The sequence below is a fragment of the Trichechus manatus genome, unplaced genomic scaffold, assembly GCF_000243295.1.
Source record: "Trichechus manatus latirostris isolate Lorelei unplaced genomic scaffold, TriManLat1.0 scaffold00207, whole genome shotgun sequence".
NCBI lineage: Eukaryota > Metazoa > Chordata > Mammalia > Sirenia > Trichechidae > Trichechus > Trichechus manatus.
In genome coordinates, this window is record NW_004444143.1 from 520,498 (window position 1) to 541,388 (window position 20,891).

The following is a 20,891-nucleotide window of genomic DNA, read 5'->3' on the forward strand; positions in this document are numbered from 1 at the left end:
GATGTCACTGAATTGTAGATGTAGAAATTTTTGAAATGGTGTATCTTTGGCTGTGTTTATTTTCACGAAAAAAGAAAAAAGGTCCTCCAAGGTCAAGAAGGGAGAGAGTTGACATGTTGTGGGTTTGTTAACCAATGTCATAAAACAATATGTGTACTGACTGTGTAATGAGAAACTATTTGTTCTGTAAACCTTCACCTAAAGAACAATAAAAAGAAAATTAAAAAACAAAACAAAAAACGATGTACTGCATTCAGCAAACGTGCTGCAAAAGAGCTCTTTAAAGTGTTAAAAAGCAAAGATGCCACTCTGAAGACTAAGGTGCACCTGACCCGAGCCATGGTTATTTCCGTTTACCTCACAGGTATGCAAAAGCTGGACAATGAATAAGGAACGCTGACTAAGGGCTGGTGCCTTTCAATTATGGTGTTGGTGAAGAATACTGAATACCCCATGGACTGTCAGAAGAATGAATAAATCTGTCTTGGAAGAAGTACAGCCAGAATGCCCCTTAGAAGCAAGGATGGGGAGACTATGCCTCACATACTTGGGACATGTTATCAGGAGGGACCAGTCCCTGGAGAAGGACGTCATGCTTGGTAAGGTGGAGGGTCAGTGAAAAAGAGGAAGACCCTCAATGAGATGGATTGACACAGTGGCTGCAACAGTGGGCTCAAACACAGCAATGACTGTGAGGATGACAGGACTGTGCAGTGTTTCTTTCTGTTGTACACAGGGTTGTTATGAGTCAGAACCAACTTGATGGCACCTACCACCACGACCCTCTTTGAGGTTACTCTCCACCTCGTTCCTCTTATAATCCCATCAGCATGTTCTTTTGGTAATACCTACATGTTTATCAGGAACCCAACAACTTCTTTCTGCCTTCAACCATTGCTCTTCTTATCCAACCATTACTTCTAGTCTGGACAACTGAAATCACCTCCATACTGATCCTCCCCCTGCTTTGATACTCACCCAGAAGGATCATTTTAAAACACAAAGTAGCTTCCAATTTCCCTTCATGATTACATTATTTGGCCCTTGCCTAACTCTGATCTCATGTTACTTTCCCCTGCTCTAGTGATTTTGGCCTTCCTGTAATTCCTCAAACACACAAAATAACTTGCCCATCAGGGCCTTTGTATTTGCTGTTCTATCTGCTCAGAATAGCCTTACTTAATGTGTCTCCTCAGTAAAGCCTTCCCTTTTCATTTGTCACTTTTCTGTATGCATGTTATACTTCAAAAAAACTTACTTAAAAGAACAAAGGGTGAGGGAAGGAAAGGGAAGACAAGGTAAGAAAAGGAAAAAAAAGAAGGGAAAGGATAGGGTAGAGAAAAGGGGATGAAAAAATGAATAAACTTTTTTAAGATGTCTAACTTCGAGCCAGAAGTTATTATTTTGGAAAAATGCTGCCTGACTAAAGTGATATTATCTTATTCACCTGGAACCTCTGCATTTCATTTTCCTTGAGTATTAATGGGGCCCTGGTGGCTCAGTGGTTAAGAGCTTGGCTAGTAACCAAAAAGTCAGCAGTTCAAATCCACCAGGCACACCTTGGAAACCCTATGGGGCAGTTCTACTCTGTCCTTAGGGTTGCTATGAGTCAGAACTGACTCGACAGCAACAGGTTTTGTTTTGTTTTTTTTTTTATTTTGAGTATGAATAGTTGTAAATGTCACTTAATTAGCCAAATATAAATAAGAAAATAGAATGACTGGCAAGAAGAAAAGAAGCCTGTTTTTTTCTTTCCTTTGGTAGAAAGTCAGTCAGAAGCAATATAACAGTGTGGGCAAGAAATGGCCCTATTGTTACAAAATAAGAACTGCTAGCCCAAAGTGAACATCCTCAGCTAGACCGGAACATACAGACAGCGAAATACAAAATGATACCATATGTCTCTATATAGTGAGTTTATATAGAGTACGGCATCTTTTTTAACAAAAGGTTTAAAAAGAGAGATGAACATCGCACAGAGGTAGAAGCTAAACCAAGAACTTTTCATGTTTCTTCCTAGCTGAAGGTAGAAAGATACATGGATGGAAAAAAGCAAATAAGATGGTATTTTGTGATCCAAGAAACTATCTTCTACAGTAATTCACACAAAACTTTAGCTGCTGATAAAACACGTATTACCACAATGTCAAACATATCCTTCTTTGTAGTCTTTTACTTCCCATTTAAAAATTTATGAGAAAAGTTTAAAAATTAAAAAAAAAAAAGCTTCTCTGACTGTCGGGTTTACAATTAACTTTACCCAAAGAAGTCGGTGTTAGTCCTTGGTTCCTGAGAGATAACCTCTAAAATCTTAGAATTACCCCACTGATTGAAGTGGCTTTGTTATCTAAGAGGGCTCCGGATCTGACAGATTATGCTAATGAAGTGACTTAGGTTGGGGCTGGCCATGCCAGAAAGACCCACATGTGATATCAGCTAAGCTCCAGGGAGGGGAGGCATGATTCAATCAATCATGATATGTAATGAGGCCCCAAAAAAAGCTCTGGACACTGAAGCTCCACAGGCTTTCTGGTTGGTGAAAGACATGGACGCAAATGGGAGGGTAGTGTGTACCTTTTTGGGACATGGAAGCTCCACATTGGGAACCCTCATCTGTACCCTTTTTTGCTATAATGAAAACTGTAATCGTAGTATAGCATACTTCCTGAGTTCTGTGCATTTTTCTAGGAATTGCTGAACCTGAGGGAGTAGTGGGAGGCATCAGGTCAGGAGTGAGGGGGACCCTAGGGACCCCTGAGCCTATGGCTGGCATCCTGAGGGGGTAGTGGGAACCCTTGAATTTGTAGACAGCAGGTCAGAAGTGAGGGTGTCATGGGGACCTCCAAACTTGCGGCTGGCGTTTAACGTCTTGGGCAGATGCGGCAGTCTGAGGGATTGTGCCCTTTAAAACTTGTGAGGTCTGACCTAGCTCCAGATGGTTAGGAGGAGAGGAAGAAGTCCTGCATCTGCCGGTAGGAAAAGAACTGAACAGGTTTAAGTTGAAACTGAATTCCTTCATTTAGTTGGTGTGAGAACTGGAACAGATTTTATTTCCTTACACTAGCCATTATAACTAGAACAGCCTTCTCATCCCACATCATTCTCTATCCTCTTATCTGCCTAATTTTCCTCATAGCACTCTCTTATTACCTGACATTATATTTTCTATTTATTTACAGCTACCGTGTTTCCCTTACTACACTGTAAACACCATGGTAACTGAGACAAGATTGGTTTTGCTCACCACTGTATGTACAGTGCCTCGCATAGTGCCTGGCTCAGAGTGGGCACTGAGGAAATACTTGCTAGTAAATGGAAGAATGTACTTTTAGGTAATGGGGACATGTACATAAGCATAAATGCAAAAGAAGCAAGTGAATCAATAAGCTGAATGGTTGTCAACAGGGAACAAAGAGAGTAACCCCAAAACCACCTCCTTCAAAGAGGAGGAAATAGGATAGAACAAAACAAAGAGTGGTAAATGGGATAAAGTAGTTATTTTAGTATCTCCAGCTAAGAAGACCTTAATTTAATTTGCTACCCAGGTTTCAGACATTTCTTCCTCGGGCCATGGACCTTTAAAGGGAGCTTTCTAAGTAACATCACTATGGTGTGTTTCTTCCCCAACCACTTGGGCTATTTCCTGTGGTGATGGTTTCCCCTTGCCCACGTGGCCTTCGCTCACCTGGGTATCGTCTTCTTCCTTTCCTCACAATCTTCCAGGGCTCTTTTCCTTGTTCCAGTAAGGAAATCACATCTGGTTTAGAAACGAAACATCCTGCTTCCAAGAAAAGAAATGTAAGGTGATGTAGAAATAAAAAGAAGGTCAAAATTACTTTGATTCAGTCTAGGTTAAATCTGTAATAAACTATAAGCCAAAAAGGTGATTGATAAAGTCTTTAGAACAAAGAAGGACAAGATGGATAAAAAAATATTCACACTAAGGTCACATAATACCCAGAAATTAGAGATGGAGGGAAAGAGGTCTTACTTTAATTCATATTCATGCAAGCATCCTTCTTGACAGGCAATAGTGTTGTGGTTGAGAACAGACTGCCTGGGTTCAAATCTTGCCTCTGCCACATCCCAGTTGCGTGACCTTGGGCAAGTTACTTCTATGCCTCACATTCCTCATTTACAAATTAGGATGATAATAATAATATCTATCTTATATGGTTATCATGAAGATTATATTAACATATATTTATATCTTAGAACAGTATCTATGGTATATTTTTATTAACCATTATTGATTGTTACTGTTATTTTGCCAGGAGAAAAATAAGCTGCCTGAGACATTTAACATTATTTCTTAGGCTAGTCATATGATGTTAAATGCAAAGTTCTTGGGTTTTTACCTTTCAGTCACAAAAGTAGGTAAGAGTGAATATATTTATTTAAAAAAAGAAATATATTCTCCTGAATTGTAAATCAATCCTGTTGATCCCAACTTACCACTACATAAATCATATGTGTTCTTCTAATAGAGAAAAACCAAGAGCTCAAATCTAGCTATTTTCCTTACAGAAGTACCAACGAATGACAAAACATCTAGAGTAATTCTGAGTTCAAACAAAAAGTAAAACCTGGTTTCTTTGATACTGGTTAGGCCAAAAACTACTCAGATTTCAAATTCAGCCCTTTCATCATTAAGGAAGGCCTGAAGGCTACTTAAAGATGGAGAAGATGAATATGCTTAATAGACTTCCAACCCAATGGAGTGCAAAGCACTTCTTTGAGAAGAGGGAACAGAAATATAGCTAGTTTCTTGAAAGGTATTCCTCAATTTCCCAGAGGAAAAAGCTGACATGCCACAGGACAGTCGAACCTTACCCAGGGAGACCAGGTTGCTATAGTTCTCCAGCATCACGTCTCTGTACAAGTCCTTCTGTTCCAAGTCCAGGTGTGCCCACTCCTCCTGAGAGAAGGCTATGGAAACATCACTGAACACCACTGACTCCTGAAATGGCAAATCCATGTATTAAAACTGAAATTAAAGGAAATCAGCTTTAAAATGGAAGAAGAAAAGATGGAAGAGAGAGTGCAGGAAAAGGGACCATATACAGCAAGCAAACAGGCTTGGCTAGAAGCCTATAACACAGTGAGTTAGGAAACCGCTGTCCCTGAAGCAGAATGCCTATGTGTTCCTCTTGCATACTCTGGCATGTCTTAATTATCCAAACATGTCTGAGAAAGAAAAAAAATAATCAGTTTTCCAATTAGATTAAATACTGCATATAAGCCCTTTACATGCTATATCTTTCCCTCGCAAATTCTCAAAAACTGAGTTCTTCCAACCTTTTCCCTTAAAGAACAGATTTTAAAAAAAAGTTTTCCTACAAAATTTCTATCTTAGAAAAGGATCTAAATACAATTAAAGAATTTCTTCCAATCTCATCATTGAGTCAGATTTTATCATAGACATTTTTCCTTGTTTGATAAATTCTTTAATAACATTTAAAAAATTCTTCTATGCTTAAGATATTTTGGTGGGACAAAATCTCTAAGGTCCTCCTCAATTCTGAGAGTCTACAATCATCTACCACATATGTAACTGGATGATCTTACCTACCATTTTCCATCCCTCACTTGTTCCTGACGCTGATGTAGCATGATCCAGAATCGCTAAGATGTCACCACAGACCAACACATACTGCTCAACTACAAACAAGACCTCGTTTCCGGTGTACAACTCTGGGGATACCCAGAGAAGATTTCCGATCTTTCTGTATGCAAGACCTAACCACATCCCTACCCAGTCCGAAAGCCTCGCAAAGCAATCACAGCAAGTGATCTCACCAGGTACTAAGGCTGAGGCCAACCAACAGCAACTCAAGTCTGGAAAAGTCCAGAGTTTTCTTATGAGTGGTCAAATGGGTTCATCCTCTCTCTTCAACTCACAAGAGTGATCAAACATCTCCCTCAAGGGATTTCATTTCTGTCCCACTGGTGTTATTCGCAGAGGGCTGAGCACAGAGGAGATACTGAATGGTTTGTTCAATGAATGTATGAACAATGACTGGAAAAAGAGGGTACTAGAAGATAAGACACTGGAATGTTTAGCTTCATCCCTGCTGAACTGATGGGGCTCTGACAGGTAGGAAGTTTCAGGATAAAGGAATGTTCACAGAACTTAACATGACAGTATTTCCAGAAGGAGAAAGAAACAGTAACTTACACGAGCCATAGTTTAGAAATTCAAGAACTAGTCGGTCCTCCTTGGGGGTTAATTTGCCTGGTAAAGCAGAGTCCACAGAAGCCAGAGCTGGAGGAGGAAAAGGAAGCAATGAGATCAGACAGGCCTCAGAGCTCCCAAAATGACTTGAGTTAGCATGACCTTTTCCCTGTCCTGACCTCCCCACCATAGATACACACACGGAAAGATCTGAAGTAGTCTGGGCAAACCTAATCCCTGCTTGTACCTACCTTTCAGAGCTAACATGGGACCACATCATCCAAACCAGAACCTCTTTCAAGGTCTTGCAGGCCTGCTTGGACTTACCAGACATAAAGAGAAAAATTCACAGGGACACGCCTGGAAGCCTTTACCATCGTAAAACTGCTGCACTGATAGCCCTGGAGACCCCCAGGCAGGAGAATTTACAGAATTCTCTGGGCTTATCACTTTCTATTTCTAATCAGAATGATCCACATTGCTTTCCTACATTTCATTTGTCCTTCTCTTCTGTTTCTTACAACCTAGGCTGAAAAGGAGTGGATTCATGCCCTATGCAGCTAGACAGTAACACATATCTATTTATTGAGACCATGAATTGCCAGAAGAATGATCAAATCTGTCTTGGAAGAAGTACAGCCAGAATGCTGCTTAGAAGAGGGGATAGTGGGACCTTGTCTTGCATACTTTGGACATGTTATCAGGAGGGACCAGTCCCTGGAGGACATTATGCTTGGTAAAGTAGAGGGTCAGCAAAAGAGAGGAAGACCCTCAACAAGATGGACTGACACAGTGGCTGCAAAACTGGGCTCAAGCATAACAATTGTGAGGATGGCGCAGGACTGGGCAGTGTTTCGTTCTGGTGTACACAGGGTCGCTGTGAGTCGGGACCGACTCAATGGCACCTAACAACAACATTTATTGAGAACTTTCATGTGATGGGTATATATTTTATACATATTAACTTTATCCTCAGGATTACTATGTAGTATAATTATTCTATCCATGTAATGGATCAAAAAGAAGTGAAATCACTCGCAGAAATTCAGTTTGTAAGTGTCAAAACTACCACTTATATTTCTACCACAAAGCCGGCTCTTTCAATTCTGGCTCTTGTCTCTGAAACCCAGAATTTCTTGTTCCAATGAAAAGAAACCCTGGGCAAGCATGACTCACTGAAACAATAAATATAACACATCAACTCACCAAAAAAAAAAAAAAAAAAAGCAAACCTGTTGTGGTCGAGTTGGTTCTGACTCATAGTGACCCTATAGGAAACAGTACAACTGCCGCACAAGGTTTCCAAGGAGCAGCTGGTGGATTCGATCTGCCAACCTTTTGATTAGCAGCTGAGCTCTTAACCACTGGGCCGCCAGGGATATTAAATCTCACTTAAAGACTGGTAATGCTCCATAATAGCAATTTTGAGAGGAAATGAACATACTACCGCTATACTCCCAAGAGCTTTAATCCATCCACATCATTAAGGTCAACTCTACTTTGAGCAGGCAGCTCTTCCCCAGTCACCTCTGAGTGGCTTCCAACCTAAGGGGCTCATCTCCTGGCACTATATCAGACAATGTTCCACTGCTATTCATAAGGTTTTCACTGGACAATTTTTTCAGAAGTAGACCACCAGTTCCTTCTTCCTAGTCTTAGTCTGGAAGCTTTGCTGAAACCTGTCCACCATGGGTGACTGTCATGGATTGAATTATGTCCCCCCAAAAATGTGTTTATCAACTTGGCTAGGTCATTATTTTCAGTATTGTATAATTGTCTACCATTTTATCATCTGATGTGATTTCCCTATGTGTTGTAAATGCTATCACTAAGATGTAATAAGATGGATTAGCAGCAGTTATATTGATGAGGTCTATAAGATTAGGTAGTGTCTTAAGCCAATCTCTTTTGAGATATAAAAGAGAGAAGCGAGCAGAGAGACATGGGAACCTCATACCACCAAGAAAGCAGTGCCGGGAGCAGAGCGTGTCCTTTAGACCTGAGGTTCCTGCACAGAGAAGTTCCAGACCAAGGGAAGATTGACGACACGGACCTTCCTCCAGAGCCAAAAGAGAAAGCGTTCCCCTGGAGCTGATGCCCTGAATTTGGACCTATAGCCTACTAGACTGTGAGAGAATAAATTTCTTTTTGTTAAAGCCATCCACTTGTGGTATTTCTGTTATAGCAGCACTAGATGACTAAGACAATGACCTTGCTAGTATTTGAAACACCGGTGGCATAGCTTCCAGCATCACAGCAACACGCAAGCCACCCAGTACGATCCACAATCAACGTCCATCGAAACAGCAGTCAAGAAGTCAAGTGATGTAGTGCACTGGGCAAATCTGCTACAAAAGATTTCTTTAAAGTGTTAAAAAGCAAGATGTCACTTTCAGGACAAAGGTGCACCTGACCGAAGCCATGGTATTTTCAATCGCCTCATACGCATGAAAGCTGAACCAATGAATAAGGAAGACCAAAGAATTCATGCCTTTGAACTGTGGTGTTGGTGAAGAATATTGAACGTACCATGGACTGCCAGAAGAATGAACAAATCTGTCTTGGAAGAAGTAATGCTCCTTAGAAGCAAGGATGGTAAGACTTCGTCTCATGTACTTTGGACATGTTATCAGGAGGGACCAGTCCCTGGAGAAGGACATTATGCTTAGCAAAGCAGAGGGTCAGCGAAAAGAGGAAGACCCTCAACAAGATGGATTAACACAGTGTCTACAACGATGGGCTCAAGCATGGCAATGACCATAAGGATGGTGCAGGACCAGGCAGTGTTTCGTTCTGTTGTACATGGGGTCCCTATGAGTCGGAACCAACTCAGCACCTAACAACAACAATCTCACAGCGTTCAAAGCAGACTAGTTGCTGTCAAGTCAATTCCAACATACAGTGACTCCATGTGTCAGAACTGTGCCCCACAGGGTTTTTAATGGCTGATTTTTCAGAAGTAGATCACCAGGTCTTTCTTATGAGGCACCTCTTGGTGAACTTGAACCTCCAACTTTTCAGTTAGTAGTTTGCAAACTATTAACACACTAGGCTGCTAAGCAAATGGTTGGAGGTTTGACTTACTCAACAGTAACTGGTTTTGGTTTTTTTGTTGTTCAAAACTATGACCACTGCTTAACAATGATTATATACTTCATTTTTTCCTTCTCATGACTGACATAATATTCATGAATGGCATTAAATTGTATCACATGAATAGAATATGATTCAATCATTTCTTATTGTTAGACACTAATTTTATACAAGATCATCTCAAAGAACCTTCCCAAACATTACAGTCTTTGATTTTAGGCCAGTGGATATTAAAATTTCTGCGTCATGTTTGATAATCTCATGAAATTTTAGACTTTCTCCCCATAAAAATGACACAGTAACAAATACAACAGTTTAATATACAATTTCAAGGGCTTTTTGGTTTTCTGGAAGAACCAAATGGATTCAAATTATCTTAGGTTAAAAATTCCTGTTTTCAACCATTTGAGCATCTGGCTCATTTTCTTACTAGCAAGTGCCCATCACAATTAACTTGATATTTTCAATTTTCCTGATCTATAGAAGGTTATGGATAACTGCCTAGAATCACCAAATAACAACTAACAGCTAATGTTTATTTAGTAGTGAGGAACTACTGAGCACTGTTCTAAGATCTTTACATATAGTTATAAAAAGAAAGCTTACAATGGGAGTATAAAATGATACAGCCACTACGGAAAATGGTATGGTGCTTCCTCATGAAGCTAGAAATAGAAATACCATATGATCCAGCAATCCTACCCCTAGGTATATACCCTAAAGAAATAAGAACCGTGACACGAATAGACATATGCATACCCGTGTTCATTGCAGCATTAGTCACAATAGCAAAAAGATGGAAACAACCTAAGCGCGCATCAGCAGACGAATGGATTAACAAACTGTGGTACATACAAACAATGGAATACCACACAACAATAAAAAATAATGATGAATCCACAAAATATCTCACAACGTGGATGAGTTTGGAGGACATTACACTGAAGGAAATAAGTCAATCACAAAAGGACAACTATTGTATGAGATCACTATTTAAAGTAACAAAAGATTTACATGCAGGAAAAAAAAAGAAAAAAACATTATTTAATGGTTACCAGGGATAGGAGGGAGAGGGAGGGAAAATTACCAAATAGATAGAAGACGTGTTAACATTGGTGAAGGGAAAGGCAATACACAACATGGGAGAAGTTAGCACAACACGACCAAGGCAAGAGAGGACACTGAGAGGAATGCAGGAATAAAAGGCAACTATAGTAACTACTATAGCCCAGAAAATCCTGCAACAATAGTATTAACAAACAATAATTTATGAATGGATACATAGGTAGATAGATATGCCAAGAGGTATGAGAAACTGTAAGGGAGCACACTGAACAGCAGATACAGGTTCGGTGGTGGATATTTCTACATATATGACTGTAGGTGCTCCTCATATAGTAATAGACAATAGAGCACACAAGGGGCACTGTTAGGGAAATCTCTTAGACATAAACACCTCGTGGGATGAAGTTCCTAGGCTCAAAGGCAAAGGACCATATGTCAGTTGGCACAAAATAGTTCACAAAGACAACGTTCTGCATCCTACTTTGGTAAGTAAGCATCTGGGGTCTTAAAAGCTTGTGAGCAGCCATCTAAGATACAACTATTGGTCTCCTCCCATCCAGAGCAAAGGAGAGTGAAGAAAACCAAAGACTCAAGGGAGCAATTAGTCCAAAGGACTAATGGACCACATGAACCACAGCCTACATGACCCTGAGACCAGAAGAACTAGATGGTGCCTGGCTACCACTACAAACTGCTCTGACTGGGATCACAACAGATGGTCCCAGACAGAATAGGAGAAAAATGTAAAACAACAAATCAAATTCACAAAAAACACCAGACTTACTGGTCTGATAGAGACTGGAGGAGCCCCTGAGACTACAGCCCTAAGACACCCTTCCGACCTGGAAGTGAAGCCATCCTGGAGACCACCTTCCAGCCAAACAAAAGACAATCCCATAAAATAAACAATAACACCTGAGAGCAATGTGCACCTTAGAACAATCAATTATATGAGATCAAAAGGGCAATATCTGACCAAAAGCAAAGACGAGAAAGCAGTAAGGGGTAGAAAACCAGGACAAAAGGAAACAGGGAAGCCAGGGCAGAAATAGGGAGACTGCTGACACACTGTGGGGAATGAAACCAAGGCCATGAAACACTTTACGCACAAACTATGGAATCGGAATCTAATTTGCTCTGTATACTTTCACCTAATGCACACACAAACACACACACGAAGGTAAAAAGAAAGCTCACAGAACAAAAGCATCTGCCAAACGGATATATGCATATAGGATGGAACTAGGGAGGAAGCCTAGGTATCAGTTCAATGGACTGGACATTTAAGGAGAAGGAAGTAAATTTTCTCATGCCCTAAAAAATAAAAATGCATTTCACAGAGCAAAGAGGAAATACTCACTAGCCTAGACCTTGGCTTTTAGATGGGCAACAGTAATTCTTTCCTTTGCCTCAGAGTCCTTTTATTAGAATTCGGCGGGACTGGGAAAGAAGGGAGACCTGGTGGCATAGTGGTTAAGCACTCGGCTGCTAACAGTAAGGCTTCCTGTTCGAACCCAGCTGCTCTGCAGGAGAAAGATGTGGCAGTCTGTCTCTATAGAGATTTACAGCCTTGGAAACCCTGTGGGGCAGTTCTACTCTGTCCTACAGGGTCACTATGAGTTGGAGTCCACGGCAATGGGTTTGGTTGTTTTGGTTTAGGGAAGAAGTGAATCTTATGACAACAGGCCTTTCTGGGAGCCCAGTCTACTAAAATTAGGGCCCAACCCCACAACTACATCTGCCCCCATCAAACACCACCGACACATACATATCCAGAGGAAAGCATGAGGAAGCCTGGAGTCCTCCCAGAAGCCAGCCTGTGGGGGGCATTTTCAGTTCTAACATTCTCAGGAGTCTTCTCTCTGGAGCTCAGATACCTGACTGGGGGCCATTTTTCTGGGGCTGGACTCCATGGGGCCAAAGAGCAGAAAGCGCAGCTGTGATGCTGGGGTCAGAGTCACACACCCCACCGCAAAGACGAGAAGGCTGGAAGGGGTGGAAAATCAGGACGAAAGGAAATGGGGAACCCACGGCGGAAATAGGGAGAGTGCTGAAACACTGTGGGGAGTGAAACTGAGGCCATGAAACACTATGTACAAACTATCCTAGCTCACTACGACTAGCTCACACAAACCGTAGCTCACACAAAAAGCTCTGCGTCCAATTCAGTCACACAAACGCCGTCACGCACCAGTCCAGATCTCACAACCGCACGTAACCCACTGCCACTCCGCGGGCCCGCCACGCCCACAGACACACGCTGTCCCACTACTGCCCTTCTCACAGACACTTGGGCCCGAGGCGCGAAGCTCTCAACGCCCTGCCGTACCGTAGCGCCTCCTCTCCCTTCTCATCCCCCGGGCCGCGGCGCCTTCCCTGTCGTTGGCCGAGACCAACGCTACCAGCCGGGACTGCTCACCTGAGGCGCCGAACCTGGCCAAGAAAAGTGAGCACAACGGCCCGCGCGCGGGGCATGCTGGGAGCGCAAAGTGCGCAGGCGCGGCCAGTCTCAAGGGGACGGAGACTGAGACCCTCCGCTGAGAGTGTGGGCAGGAGATACGTGGGACACCGGCGAGGGCGGGGTTTTCTGAGAAAGCTGTGGCAGAGTCTGGAGCGGGAACTGGGCCGACAACAGGCGCGTAAAGGGGGGTGTGCATGTATGTGACACTCTGTGGGGCCTCCTGGGCAGCTGTGTGACTATGGAGCAGTGGTTAAAGCGCTTGGCTGCTAACTGAAAACATTGGGGGTTCGAACACACCAGCCTCCAGAGAAAAATGTGGCAGCCTGCTTCCCTAAAGATTTACAGCCTTGAAAACCCGATGGGGCAGTTCTACTCTGTCCTGTGGGGTCGCTAAGAGCCAGAATGACTCCACGGCATGGGTTTTGGTTTTGGTGTGTCTTTCTGTGAGGTGATTCTGGGTGTGATTCTTTCACTGGACGTGGCTGGTTTGTGTTTGAGATGGTGCCACTGCGGGGACACTCGAATGCTGTTTGCAAGGAAGATTGTATAACTGGAATTGTGTGTTGGGCTCTGTAGGACTGAGACTGACGTGGGCACCTTGTGGGATCATGGGGTTGTCTGTGAATGCATGAGGTTGTTTCTGTGAACGTGCCGGTAACTGACTCTGAACATTTATTTGATAGATTTGCTTTCTTTTTCAGGCCTTCCCTGGGGACCATGGATGTGAGTCAGTCATTGTATGTCTGAGAAACGATGCGCCAGATAGTGTGTTCCTTCGGATCTGTAAGGAGTTGGTTATCTGGATGACTGGATGTAACCACGAGTCTCACGCTCCTCAACTCTGAAATAGAAGAATGTTCTATCTTCATGGAGCATCAGCTTTACTGGAGGATTTGGTTTAAAAAATAATGATTTTTTTCTGGAAAATTATTTAATCACACAGGTTTGTTGTGGAGAAGAATGCAAATAAGCAAAAATTTAAAAAAATAAGGTTTCAAAGGAAATTCCCATCATGGGGTAGTTGATTTACTTCTGCCCTAGATTCCCAGGAGCTGGCTTTTCCTCTTGCTTTGTGTTAAGAGGATTTTGTTGGGAAACAGTATAGTCAGAGTAGACAGCCCAGGATTTGGGGGTCAGATAGCTTGGGTCCTAGATCAGGCACACTTTTTCCCTTTGTTCAAGGAGGGCTAGAAACTCAAGACTTAAAGTATGAGTTCACACTGACATTTAAGTATGAAACTGAAATGTTAGTATGAACTCATAACTTTACAGGATTTTATCCGTTCTCTGTTGGCTCTGGAGAAAGGTCCATGTCATCAGTCTTCCCTTGGTCTAGCAGCTTCTCTGCATAGGAACCTCAGGTCCAAAGGACGTGCTCTGCTCTCAGCACTGCTTTCTTGGTGGTATGAGGTTCCCATGTCTCTCTGCTTGTCTCTCTCTCCCATATCTCAAAAGAGATTGGCTCAAGACACTATCCAGTCTTGTAGATCTCATCAATATAACTGCCAGTAATCTATCGTATTACATCATAGTGACAGACTATACAACACATAGGGAAGCCACATCAGATGACAAAATGGTAGACAATCATACAATACTGGGAATCATGACCTAGCCACGTTGACAGATATTTTGGGGGTACACAAGTCAATCAATGACATTCCACCCTTTGGCCCCCCTCAAAAAAATTCATCTCCTTGTGACATGTAAAACATATTCCCTCTATCATATAAAAGCAAAAGTCTTAATTCAATCCTAAGTCCAAAATCCAAAAATTCCTCTTCATCTGTGAAATCTAGAATAGAAGCTTATCTGCTTCCAAAGTACAATGGCAGAACAGGTACAAACTAGACATTTCCATTACAAATGGGAGAAACTGGAGGGAAAGAAGAAATAACAGGCACCAAGTAAGTGAGCAGAATACATTACATTAGCCCTCAAGGCTTTGAAATAATCCTCTGTTCTCTGAGACCATTCACATAATGGCCCTGCTCACCAGACTGTAGGTATTGGCCATACTCTCTGGATTCTGAGCAGAAGCCCCTTGGCCCTGGCTTCAACTCCCCCTTCCAGGCCTACTGGGACTGCAACTCTGCTCCCTTGGCTTTAGGCACACCATTGTCCTAGTCCATCTGAGTGGCAACTCCACCCTTTGAAACCCCAGAGGTCCTGGCCATACCTTTTGAGACTGAGGCAGCTCAGCTTCCTGTGTTCCTTGTCTCTTCAGCTTCTGCTTCCTGGTTTCTTGGCCTCTTGGCTCCTCGGGCCTCATGCCCACATATGCCATGCTGAGGCAAGTGTTCCAAAGCTCTGTACCTCCACCAATAAGTGCCTAGAGGCACCCCACTCTGCCAGTAAACTTCACCAGAAAGCACTCAGCTCTTTTGCTCTGTGGGTCAGCAACCCCAGCTCCACCGATAAGTGCCCCGAGGCACCCCACTCCCTGAGGAAGCCTCCTGTGCACAGGCACTCAGCTCTCTCACTCTGTGGGTCAGCTCCAGCGCCGTCTTGTGCTGGTCTCCTTGTTCTCCTGCTGCTGGTCCTCTGCCACTACTACTTCTCTGCTGCTGCTTCTCTGCTACTGCTTGTCTTCTGCCGCTGCTGCTTCTCTGCCGCTGCCAGTCCTCTCTCTGCTGCTGCTGGTCCTCTATCCATTCACAGTTTCAAAACTCCTTCCACGTTTTAGGTATCTGTTAGAGTAGCACCCCACTCCTGGTACCAAATTCTGTCTTGGTCATCTAGTGCTGCTATAACAGAAATACCACAGGTGGATGGCTTTAACAAAGAGAAATGTATTCTCTCACAGTCTAGTAGTATAAGTCCAAATTCAGGGCATCAGCTCCAGGGAAAGCTGCTCTGTCTGTCAGCTCCAGAGGAAGGTCCTTGTCATCAGTCTTCCCTTGGTCTGGGAGTGTCTCAGCACAGGAACCTTAGGTCCAAAGGATGCACTCTGCTCCTGGTGCTGCTTTCTTGGTGGTATGAGGTTCCCGTGTCTCTCTGCTCGTCTCTCTCTCCCATATCTCAGAAGAGACTGGCTCAAGACACTATCCAATCTTCTAGATCTCACCACTGTAACTGCCACTAATCTATCTTATTACATCACAGTGATAGAATATACAACACATAGGGAAGCCACATCAGATGACAAAATGGTAGCCAATCATACAACACTGGGAATCATGACCTAGCCAAGTTGACAGATACTTTTGGGGGATATAATTCAATCCATGACTCTTACCTTTGTTAAAAAATAAAATCATTGTATTCAAAAGAATAATAATATTTGATTGTTCTATGATTTAATAAACAATTTAAAAATTGAGGCAAACTTCTCCTGCAGGAGGAGCCTGTTCCAGAGAATGAAGAATTCACAGAGACTTAAATAATTTTTGCTTAATGAATACAGGTTTCAGTGGTGATGAAGTAGTTAATTGCTACTGAATTAGCCTTAAAAAGAGACTCCTGAAAATTTGGCCCTTTATCCATTGTTAACTATGAGATTGCTTGAAATTAAAATTTGGAGAAGCCCAGAGTCTTTTTCATTACATCACAAGGTAATAGTTTTGTCATTGACTGTTCTTCAAACAGGAAAGAAAAGTTGATTATTACTAATTTTGGTTGGAAAAAACAAGCCAACTAAGCTGCCAGCGAGAACAACTGTGGGTCAGGAATTTTTAGGTCCATAGATAAGAAAAGCCTCTTGAAATAAAAGTAAAATATTCTTAATAAAAGTCTTATTCGACACCTTTTATATTCATGTTTCTTTTTCTAACAAGAAATCCTGCTTCCTAGTAACATTAACATTTATTTGTTTTAGCCTACAATATCCATAAAATAGTTTAAAATTACAATGTTAATATTATTACTAACAAATCTAATAGATAAATTTTTAGACTGCAGTTCCTTTATAGCAGGGGTCAGCAAACTACAGCCTGTGAGCTAAATTCAGCCTGCTGCCTATTGTACAACTGGTGAGCTAAGAACAAGGGCATCAGCCGGGCAGATGAGTTCTAATTACAGAAACAGTGCTGGTAGCTTGTGCGTTTCCACAACTATATTACTAATGGGGTGATTGCCTATTCCTGTGTGGTTGCTAGGGCCCTGTCCAGGCCCTAGTCCAGGCAGGGAGGGCACCGCTGCATTGGTCACTTCTCAGATGTAGACTGCCTGGGCCATACCTCATACAGGCATACCTCAGAGATATTGTGGGTTCTGTTCCAGACTGCCGCAATAAAGTGATTATTGCTATAAAGCAAGTCACCTGAAATTCTGGTTTCCCAATACATATACAAGTTATGTTTAAACTATACTGTAGCCTATTAAGTGTGCAATAGGATTATGTCTGAAAAAACAATATACATAACTTAATTAAAAAATATTGCTAAAAAATGCTGACCATCATCTGAGCCTTCAGCGAGTCGTAACCTTTTTGCTGATGGAGGGTCTTGCCCCGAAGTTGATGGCTGCTGGCTGATCAGGGTGGTAGTTTCTGAAGGTTGGAGTGGCTGTGGCAATTTCTTAAAATAAGACAATGAAATTTGCTGCATAGATTGACTCTTCCTTTCATGAAAGATTTCTCTGTAGTATGTGATGCTGTTTGATAGCATTTTACCCACAGTGGAAGTTCTTTCAGAATTGGAGTCAATCCTCTCAAACCCTGCTGCTGCTTTCTCAACTAAGTTTATTTAATATTCTAAATTGTTTGTTGTCATTTCAACAATGTTCACAGCATCTTCACCAGGAGTCGATTCCATCTCAAGAAACCACTTTCTTTGCTCATCCATAAGAAGCAACTCCTCATCCATTAAAGTTTTATCATGAGATTGCAGCAATTCAGCCATATCTTCAGGCGTCACTTCTAATTCTAGCTCTCTTGCTATTTCCACCACATCTGCAGTTACTTCCTCCACTGAAGTCTTGAACCCCTCAAAGTCATCCTTGAGGATTGGAATCAACTTCTTCCAAACTCCTGTTAATGTTGATATTTTGACCACCTCCTATGAAACACAAATGTTCTTAGTGGCATCCAGAATGGAATCCTTTCCAGGTTTTCAATTTCCATTGCCCAGATCCATCAGAGGCATCACTATGGCAGCTATAGCCTTACAAAACGTGTTTCTTAAATAAACCTTACGAAATGTATTTCTTAAATGGGACTTGAAAGTCAAGGTTACTCCTTGATCCTTGGGCTGCAGAATGGATGTTGTGCTAGCAGGCATGAAAACAACAATAATCTCCATGTACATCTCCATCAGAGCTCTTGGGTGACCAGCTGCATTGTCAATGAGCAGTAATATTTTGAAAGGAATCTTTTTTTCTGAGAAGTAGGTCTCAACAGTGGGCTTAGAATATTCAGTAAACCAAACAGATGTGCTGTCATCCAGGCTTTGTTGTTCCATTTATAGAGCACAGGCAGAGTAGATTTAGCTTAATTCTTAAGGGCCCTAGGATTTTCAGAATGGTAAATAAGCATTGGCTTCAGCTTAAAGTCACCAGCTACATTAGCCCCTAACAAGAGAGTCAGCCTGTCCTTTGAAGCTTTGAAGCCAGGCATTGACTTCTACCTGTGAAAGTCCTAGAGGGCATCATCTTCCAATATAAGGCTGTTTTGTCTATGTTGAAAATCTCTTCTTTCGTGTAGCCACTTTCATCAATTATCTTAGCTAGATCATCTGGATAACTTGCTGCAGCTTGTACACCAGCACTTGCTGCTTCACCTTGCACTTTTATGTTATGGAGATGGCTTCTTTCCTTAAACCTCATGAACCAACCTCTGCTAGGGTCAAACTTTTCTTCTGCAGCTTCCTCACCTCTCTCAGCTTTCATAGAATTGAAGAGAGTTAGGGCCTTGCTCTGGATTAGGCTTTGGCATAAGGGAATGTTGTGGCTGGTTTGATTTATCCAGACCACTTAAACTTTCTCCATATCAGCAATGAAGCTGTTTCGCTTTGTTATCATTCATGTGTTCACTGGAGTAGCATTTTAATTCCCCTCAAGAACTTTTCCTTTGTATTCACAACTTGGCTAACTGACACAAGAGGCCTAGCTTTTGCCGTATCTCGCCTTTCGACCTGCCTTCCTCACTAAGCTTAATCATTTTTAGCTTTTGATTTAAAGTGAGAGACGTATGACTCTTCCTTTCACTTGAACACTTAGAGGCCATTGTAGGGTTATTAACTGACTTAATTTCAATATTGTCATGTTTCAGGGAATGAAGACGCTGGAGAAGAAGGAGAGAGACAGGGAATGGCCAGTTGATGGAGCAGTCAGAACACACACAACATTTATCAATTAAGTTCACCTTTTTATATGGGCGCAATTCGTGGCACCCCAAAACAATTACAAAAGTAACATCAAAGATCACTGATCACCATGACAGATATAACAATAATGAAAAAGTTTGAAATATTGTGAGAATTACCAAAAATGTGACACAGAGACATGAAGTGAGCACATGCTGTTAGAAAAATGATGCCAATAGACTTACTCGATGCAGGGTTGTCACAAACCTTCAACTGATAAAAACCACAACATCTGCGAAGTGCAATAAAGTGAAGCACAATAAAACAAGGTATGTCTTCATTTGCTTCCCCCACATCACCACTGCTGCCATGAGCAGGTAGCCTCTAAATGTGAGGTATCCTTCAAGGCTGGCAGCCCAAGGCATTCTCTTACCGACTTCAAAGCCTATGAGAACTTGTAAATGTATTTGTATCAATAATGTATTCATATATTGTTTAATGCAGTGAAAAAGGGAATAAAAAATGAAATAGTTGAACATAGTAATGGAAAAAGCAAAACAGAATATGAAAAGGCACTTAATAAAAGAAAAAAATATTGCTAATAAGCATACAAATTTCATCCAGTTTATGAGAAAAAAAATTTCAGACACAATGTCCATTAAAATGAGTTCTTTAAATTAGGCAGACAACATTTAAACATATTAAGATCATGAGGTTAAGCATTGTGGGGTACAGAATTTAACTTTACCCAAAGCATTTGGTCTTTGTCCTTAGTTCCTGAGAGAGAACTCTAAACCCTTGGAATCTCCTAAGTAAGTGAGGTTCCTTTCTTATGTATATAGGCCTCTAGATCACACCTGAGTTTATGCTAACGAGGTGACATAGGTAGGGTCTGCCCAGGCCAGAAAGAGCACCTATTGATATTAGCCCATCTGTTGGTGGGGGCAATGAGTCAATCTATCATTCCTATGTAATGAGGCCCCAGTAAAGGTTCTGGACACAGAAGCTTCACAGGCTTCCTGGTTGGTGAAAGACATTGATTCATGTGGGAGGGTAGCATGTCCCTTTCGGGACATGGAAGCTCCACATTGGAAAACCTACCAGACCTTGTCCTATCATCTCTTCATTAGTATCCTTTTTGCTCTAATAAAACTGTAATCTTAAGCATAGCGCTGTCCATGAGATCTATGAGTGGTTCTAGCTAATTACCAAACCCAAGGGAGTAGAAGGAGCCAGCAGGTCAGAAGTGAGTGGAGCCAGGCCCACCTTGCCTACCACCCTGTTCAGGTATCTAGGGCACCCTGGCACAAGGTTTAAAGACCCTCAAATGGTCTCCTGTCTGCTGTGGATTGAGGTGGTGGGCCTGCAGAAGTCCGGAGGCCTGGTGCTTTTTTTCTAGGCTCAGCCCCAGGCATCTCACCACCCATCTGGTGGCCATTGGCTATTGGGAGGGGATAACCTGCAGCGGTGTGAAAAAAAAAAAAGTGAGGGTGGGCTGGGGACTTACAGCTGGTATCCTGAGAGGATAGAAGGAACCCTGAATTTTTAGCCAGCAGGTCAGAAAGGAGGATGTCACGGGGACTCCCAAGCTTGCGACAGGCATCTGCAGTCTTGGGCAGACTTGTCTGGAGAACTCTGCCCGTTAACTTGTGAGGTCTGTTCTAGCTCAGGGTGATTAGAGTCAGGGGTGCTGCATGTGCAGCTGGTGTCAGAACAGAAATGGAACAGAGGGTAAAAGAATTGAATTAAATTGATCCTTACCAGCAAGTGGAAAATTGTCATGCTGTTGGATTGCCACATTTTGTTTAACGGAGATTTGGTAATATGTATGAACGGCCAGTGTCTTAGGCTGGGT

The 20,891-nt window shown here is 42.2% G+C and overlaps 1 protein-coding gene across 6 annotated transcripts in view; it reads right to left on the reverse strand.

Moving 5' to 3' along the window:
- The window catches only part of LOC101343990 (zinc finger protein 14 homolog), a 123,290-nt gene that overhangs the window by 74,272 nt on the left and 28,127 nt on the right, over positions 1 to 20,891 (reverse strand). Inside the window, exons 1-4 of one of the 6 annotated variants that reach the window (XM_023742262.1) lie at positions 12,753 to 12,794; positions 6,179 to 6,265; positions 4,834 to 4,960; positions 3,686 to 3,778 (exon numbers count right to left, since the gene is read on the reverse strand). In XM_023742262.1, the coding sequence (XP_023598030.1) occupies positions 3,686 to 3,778; positions 4,834 to 4,960; positions 6,179 to 6,187 (229 nt within the window). In that variant the 5' untranslated portion in view covers positions 6,188 to 6,265; positions 12,753 to 12,794. Of the gene's footprint in view, positions 1 to 3,685; positions 3,782 to 4,833; positions 6,110 to 6,178; positions 6,808 to 12,752; positions 12,795 to 16,123; positions 16,129 to 20,891 lie in introns of those variants that run through there. The other 5 variants (XM_023742260.1, XM_023742261.1, XM_012559039.2 and 2 more) reach the window with 5 other exon arrangements.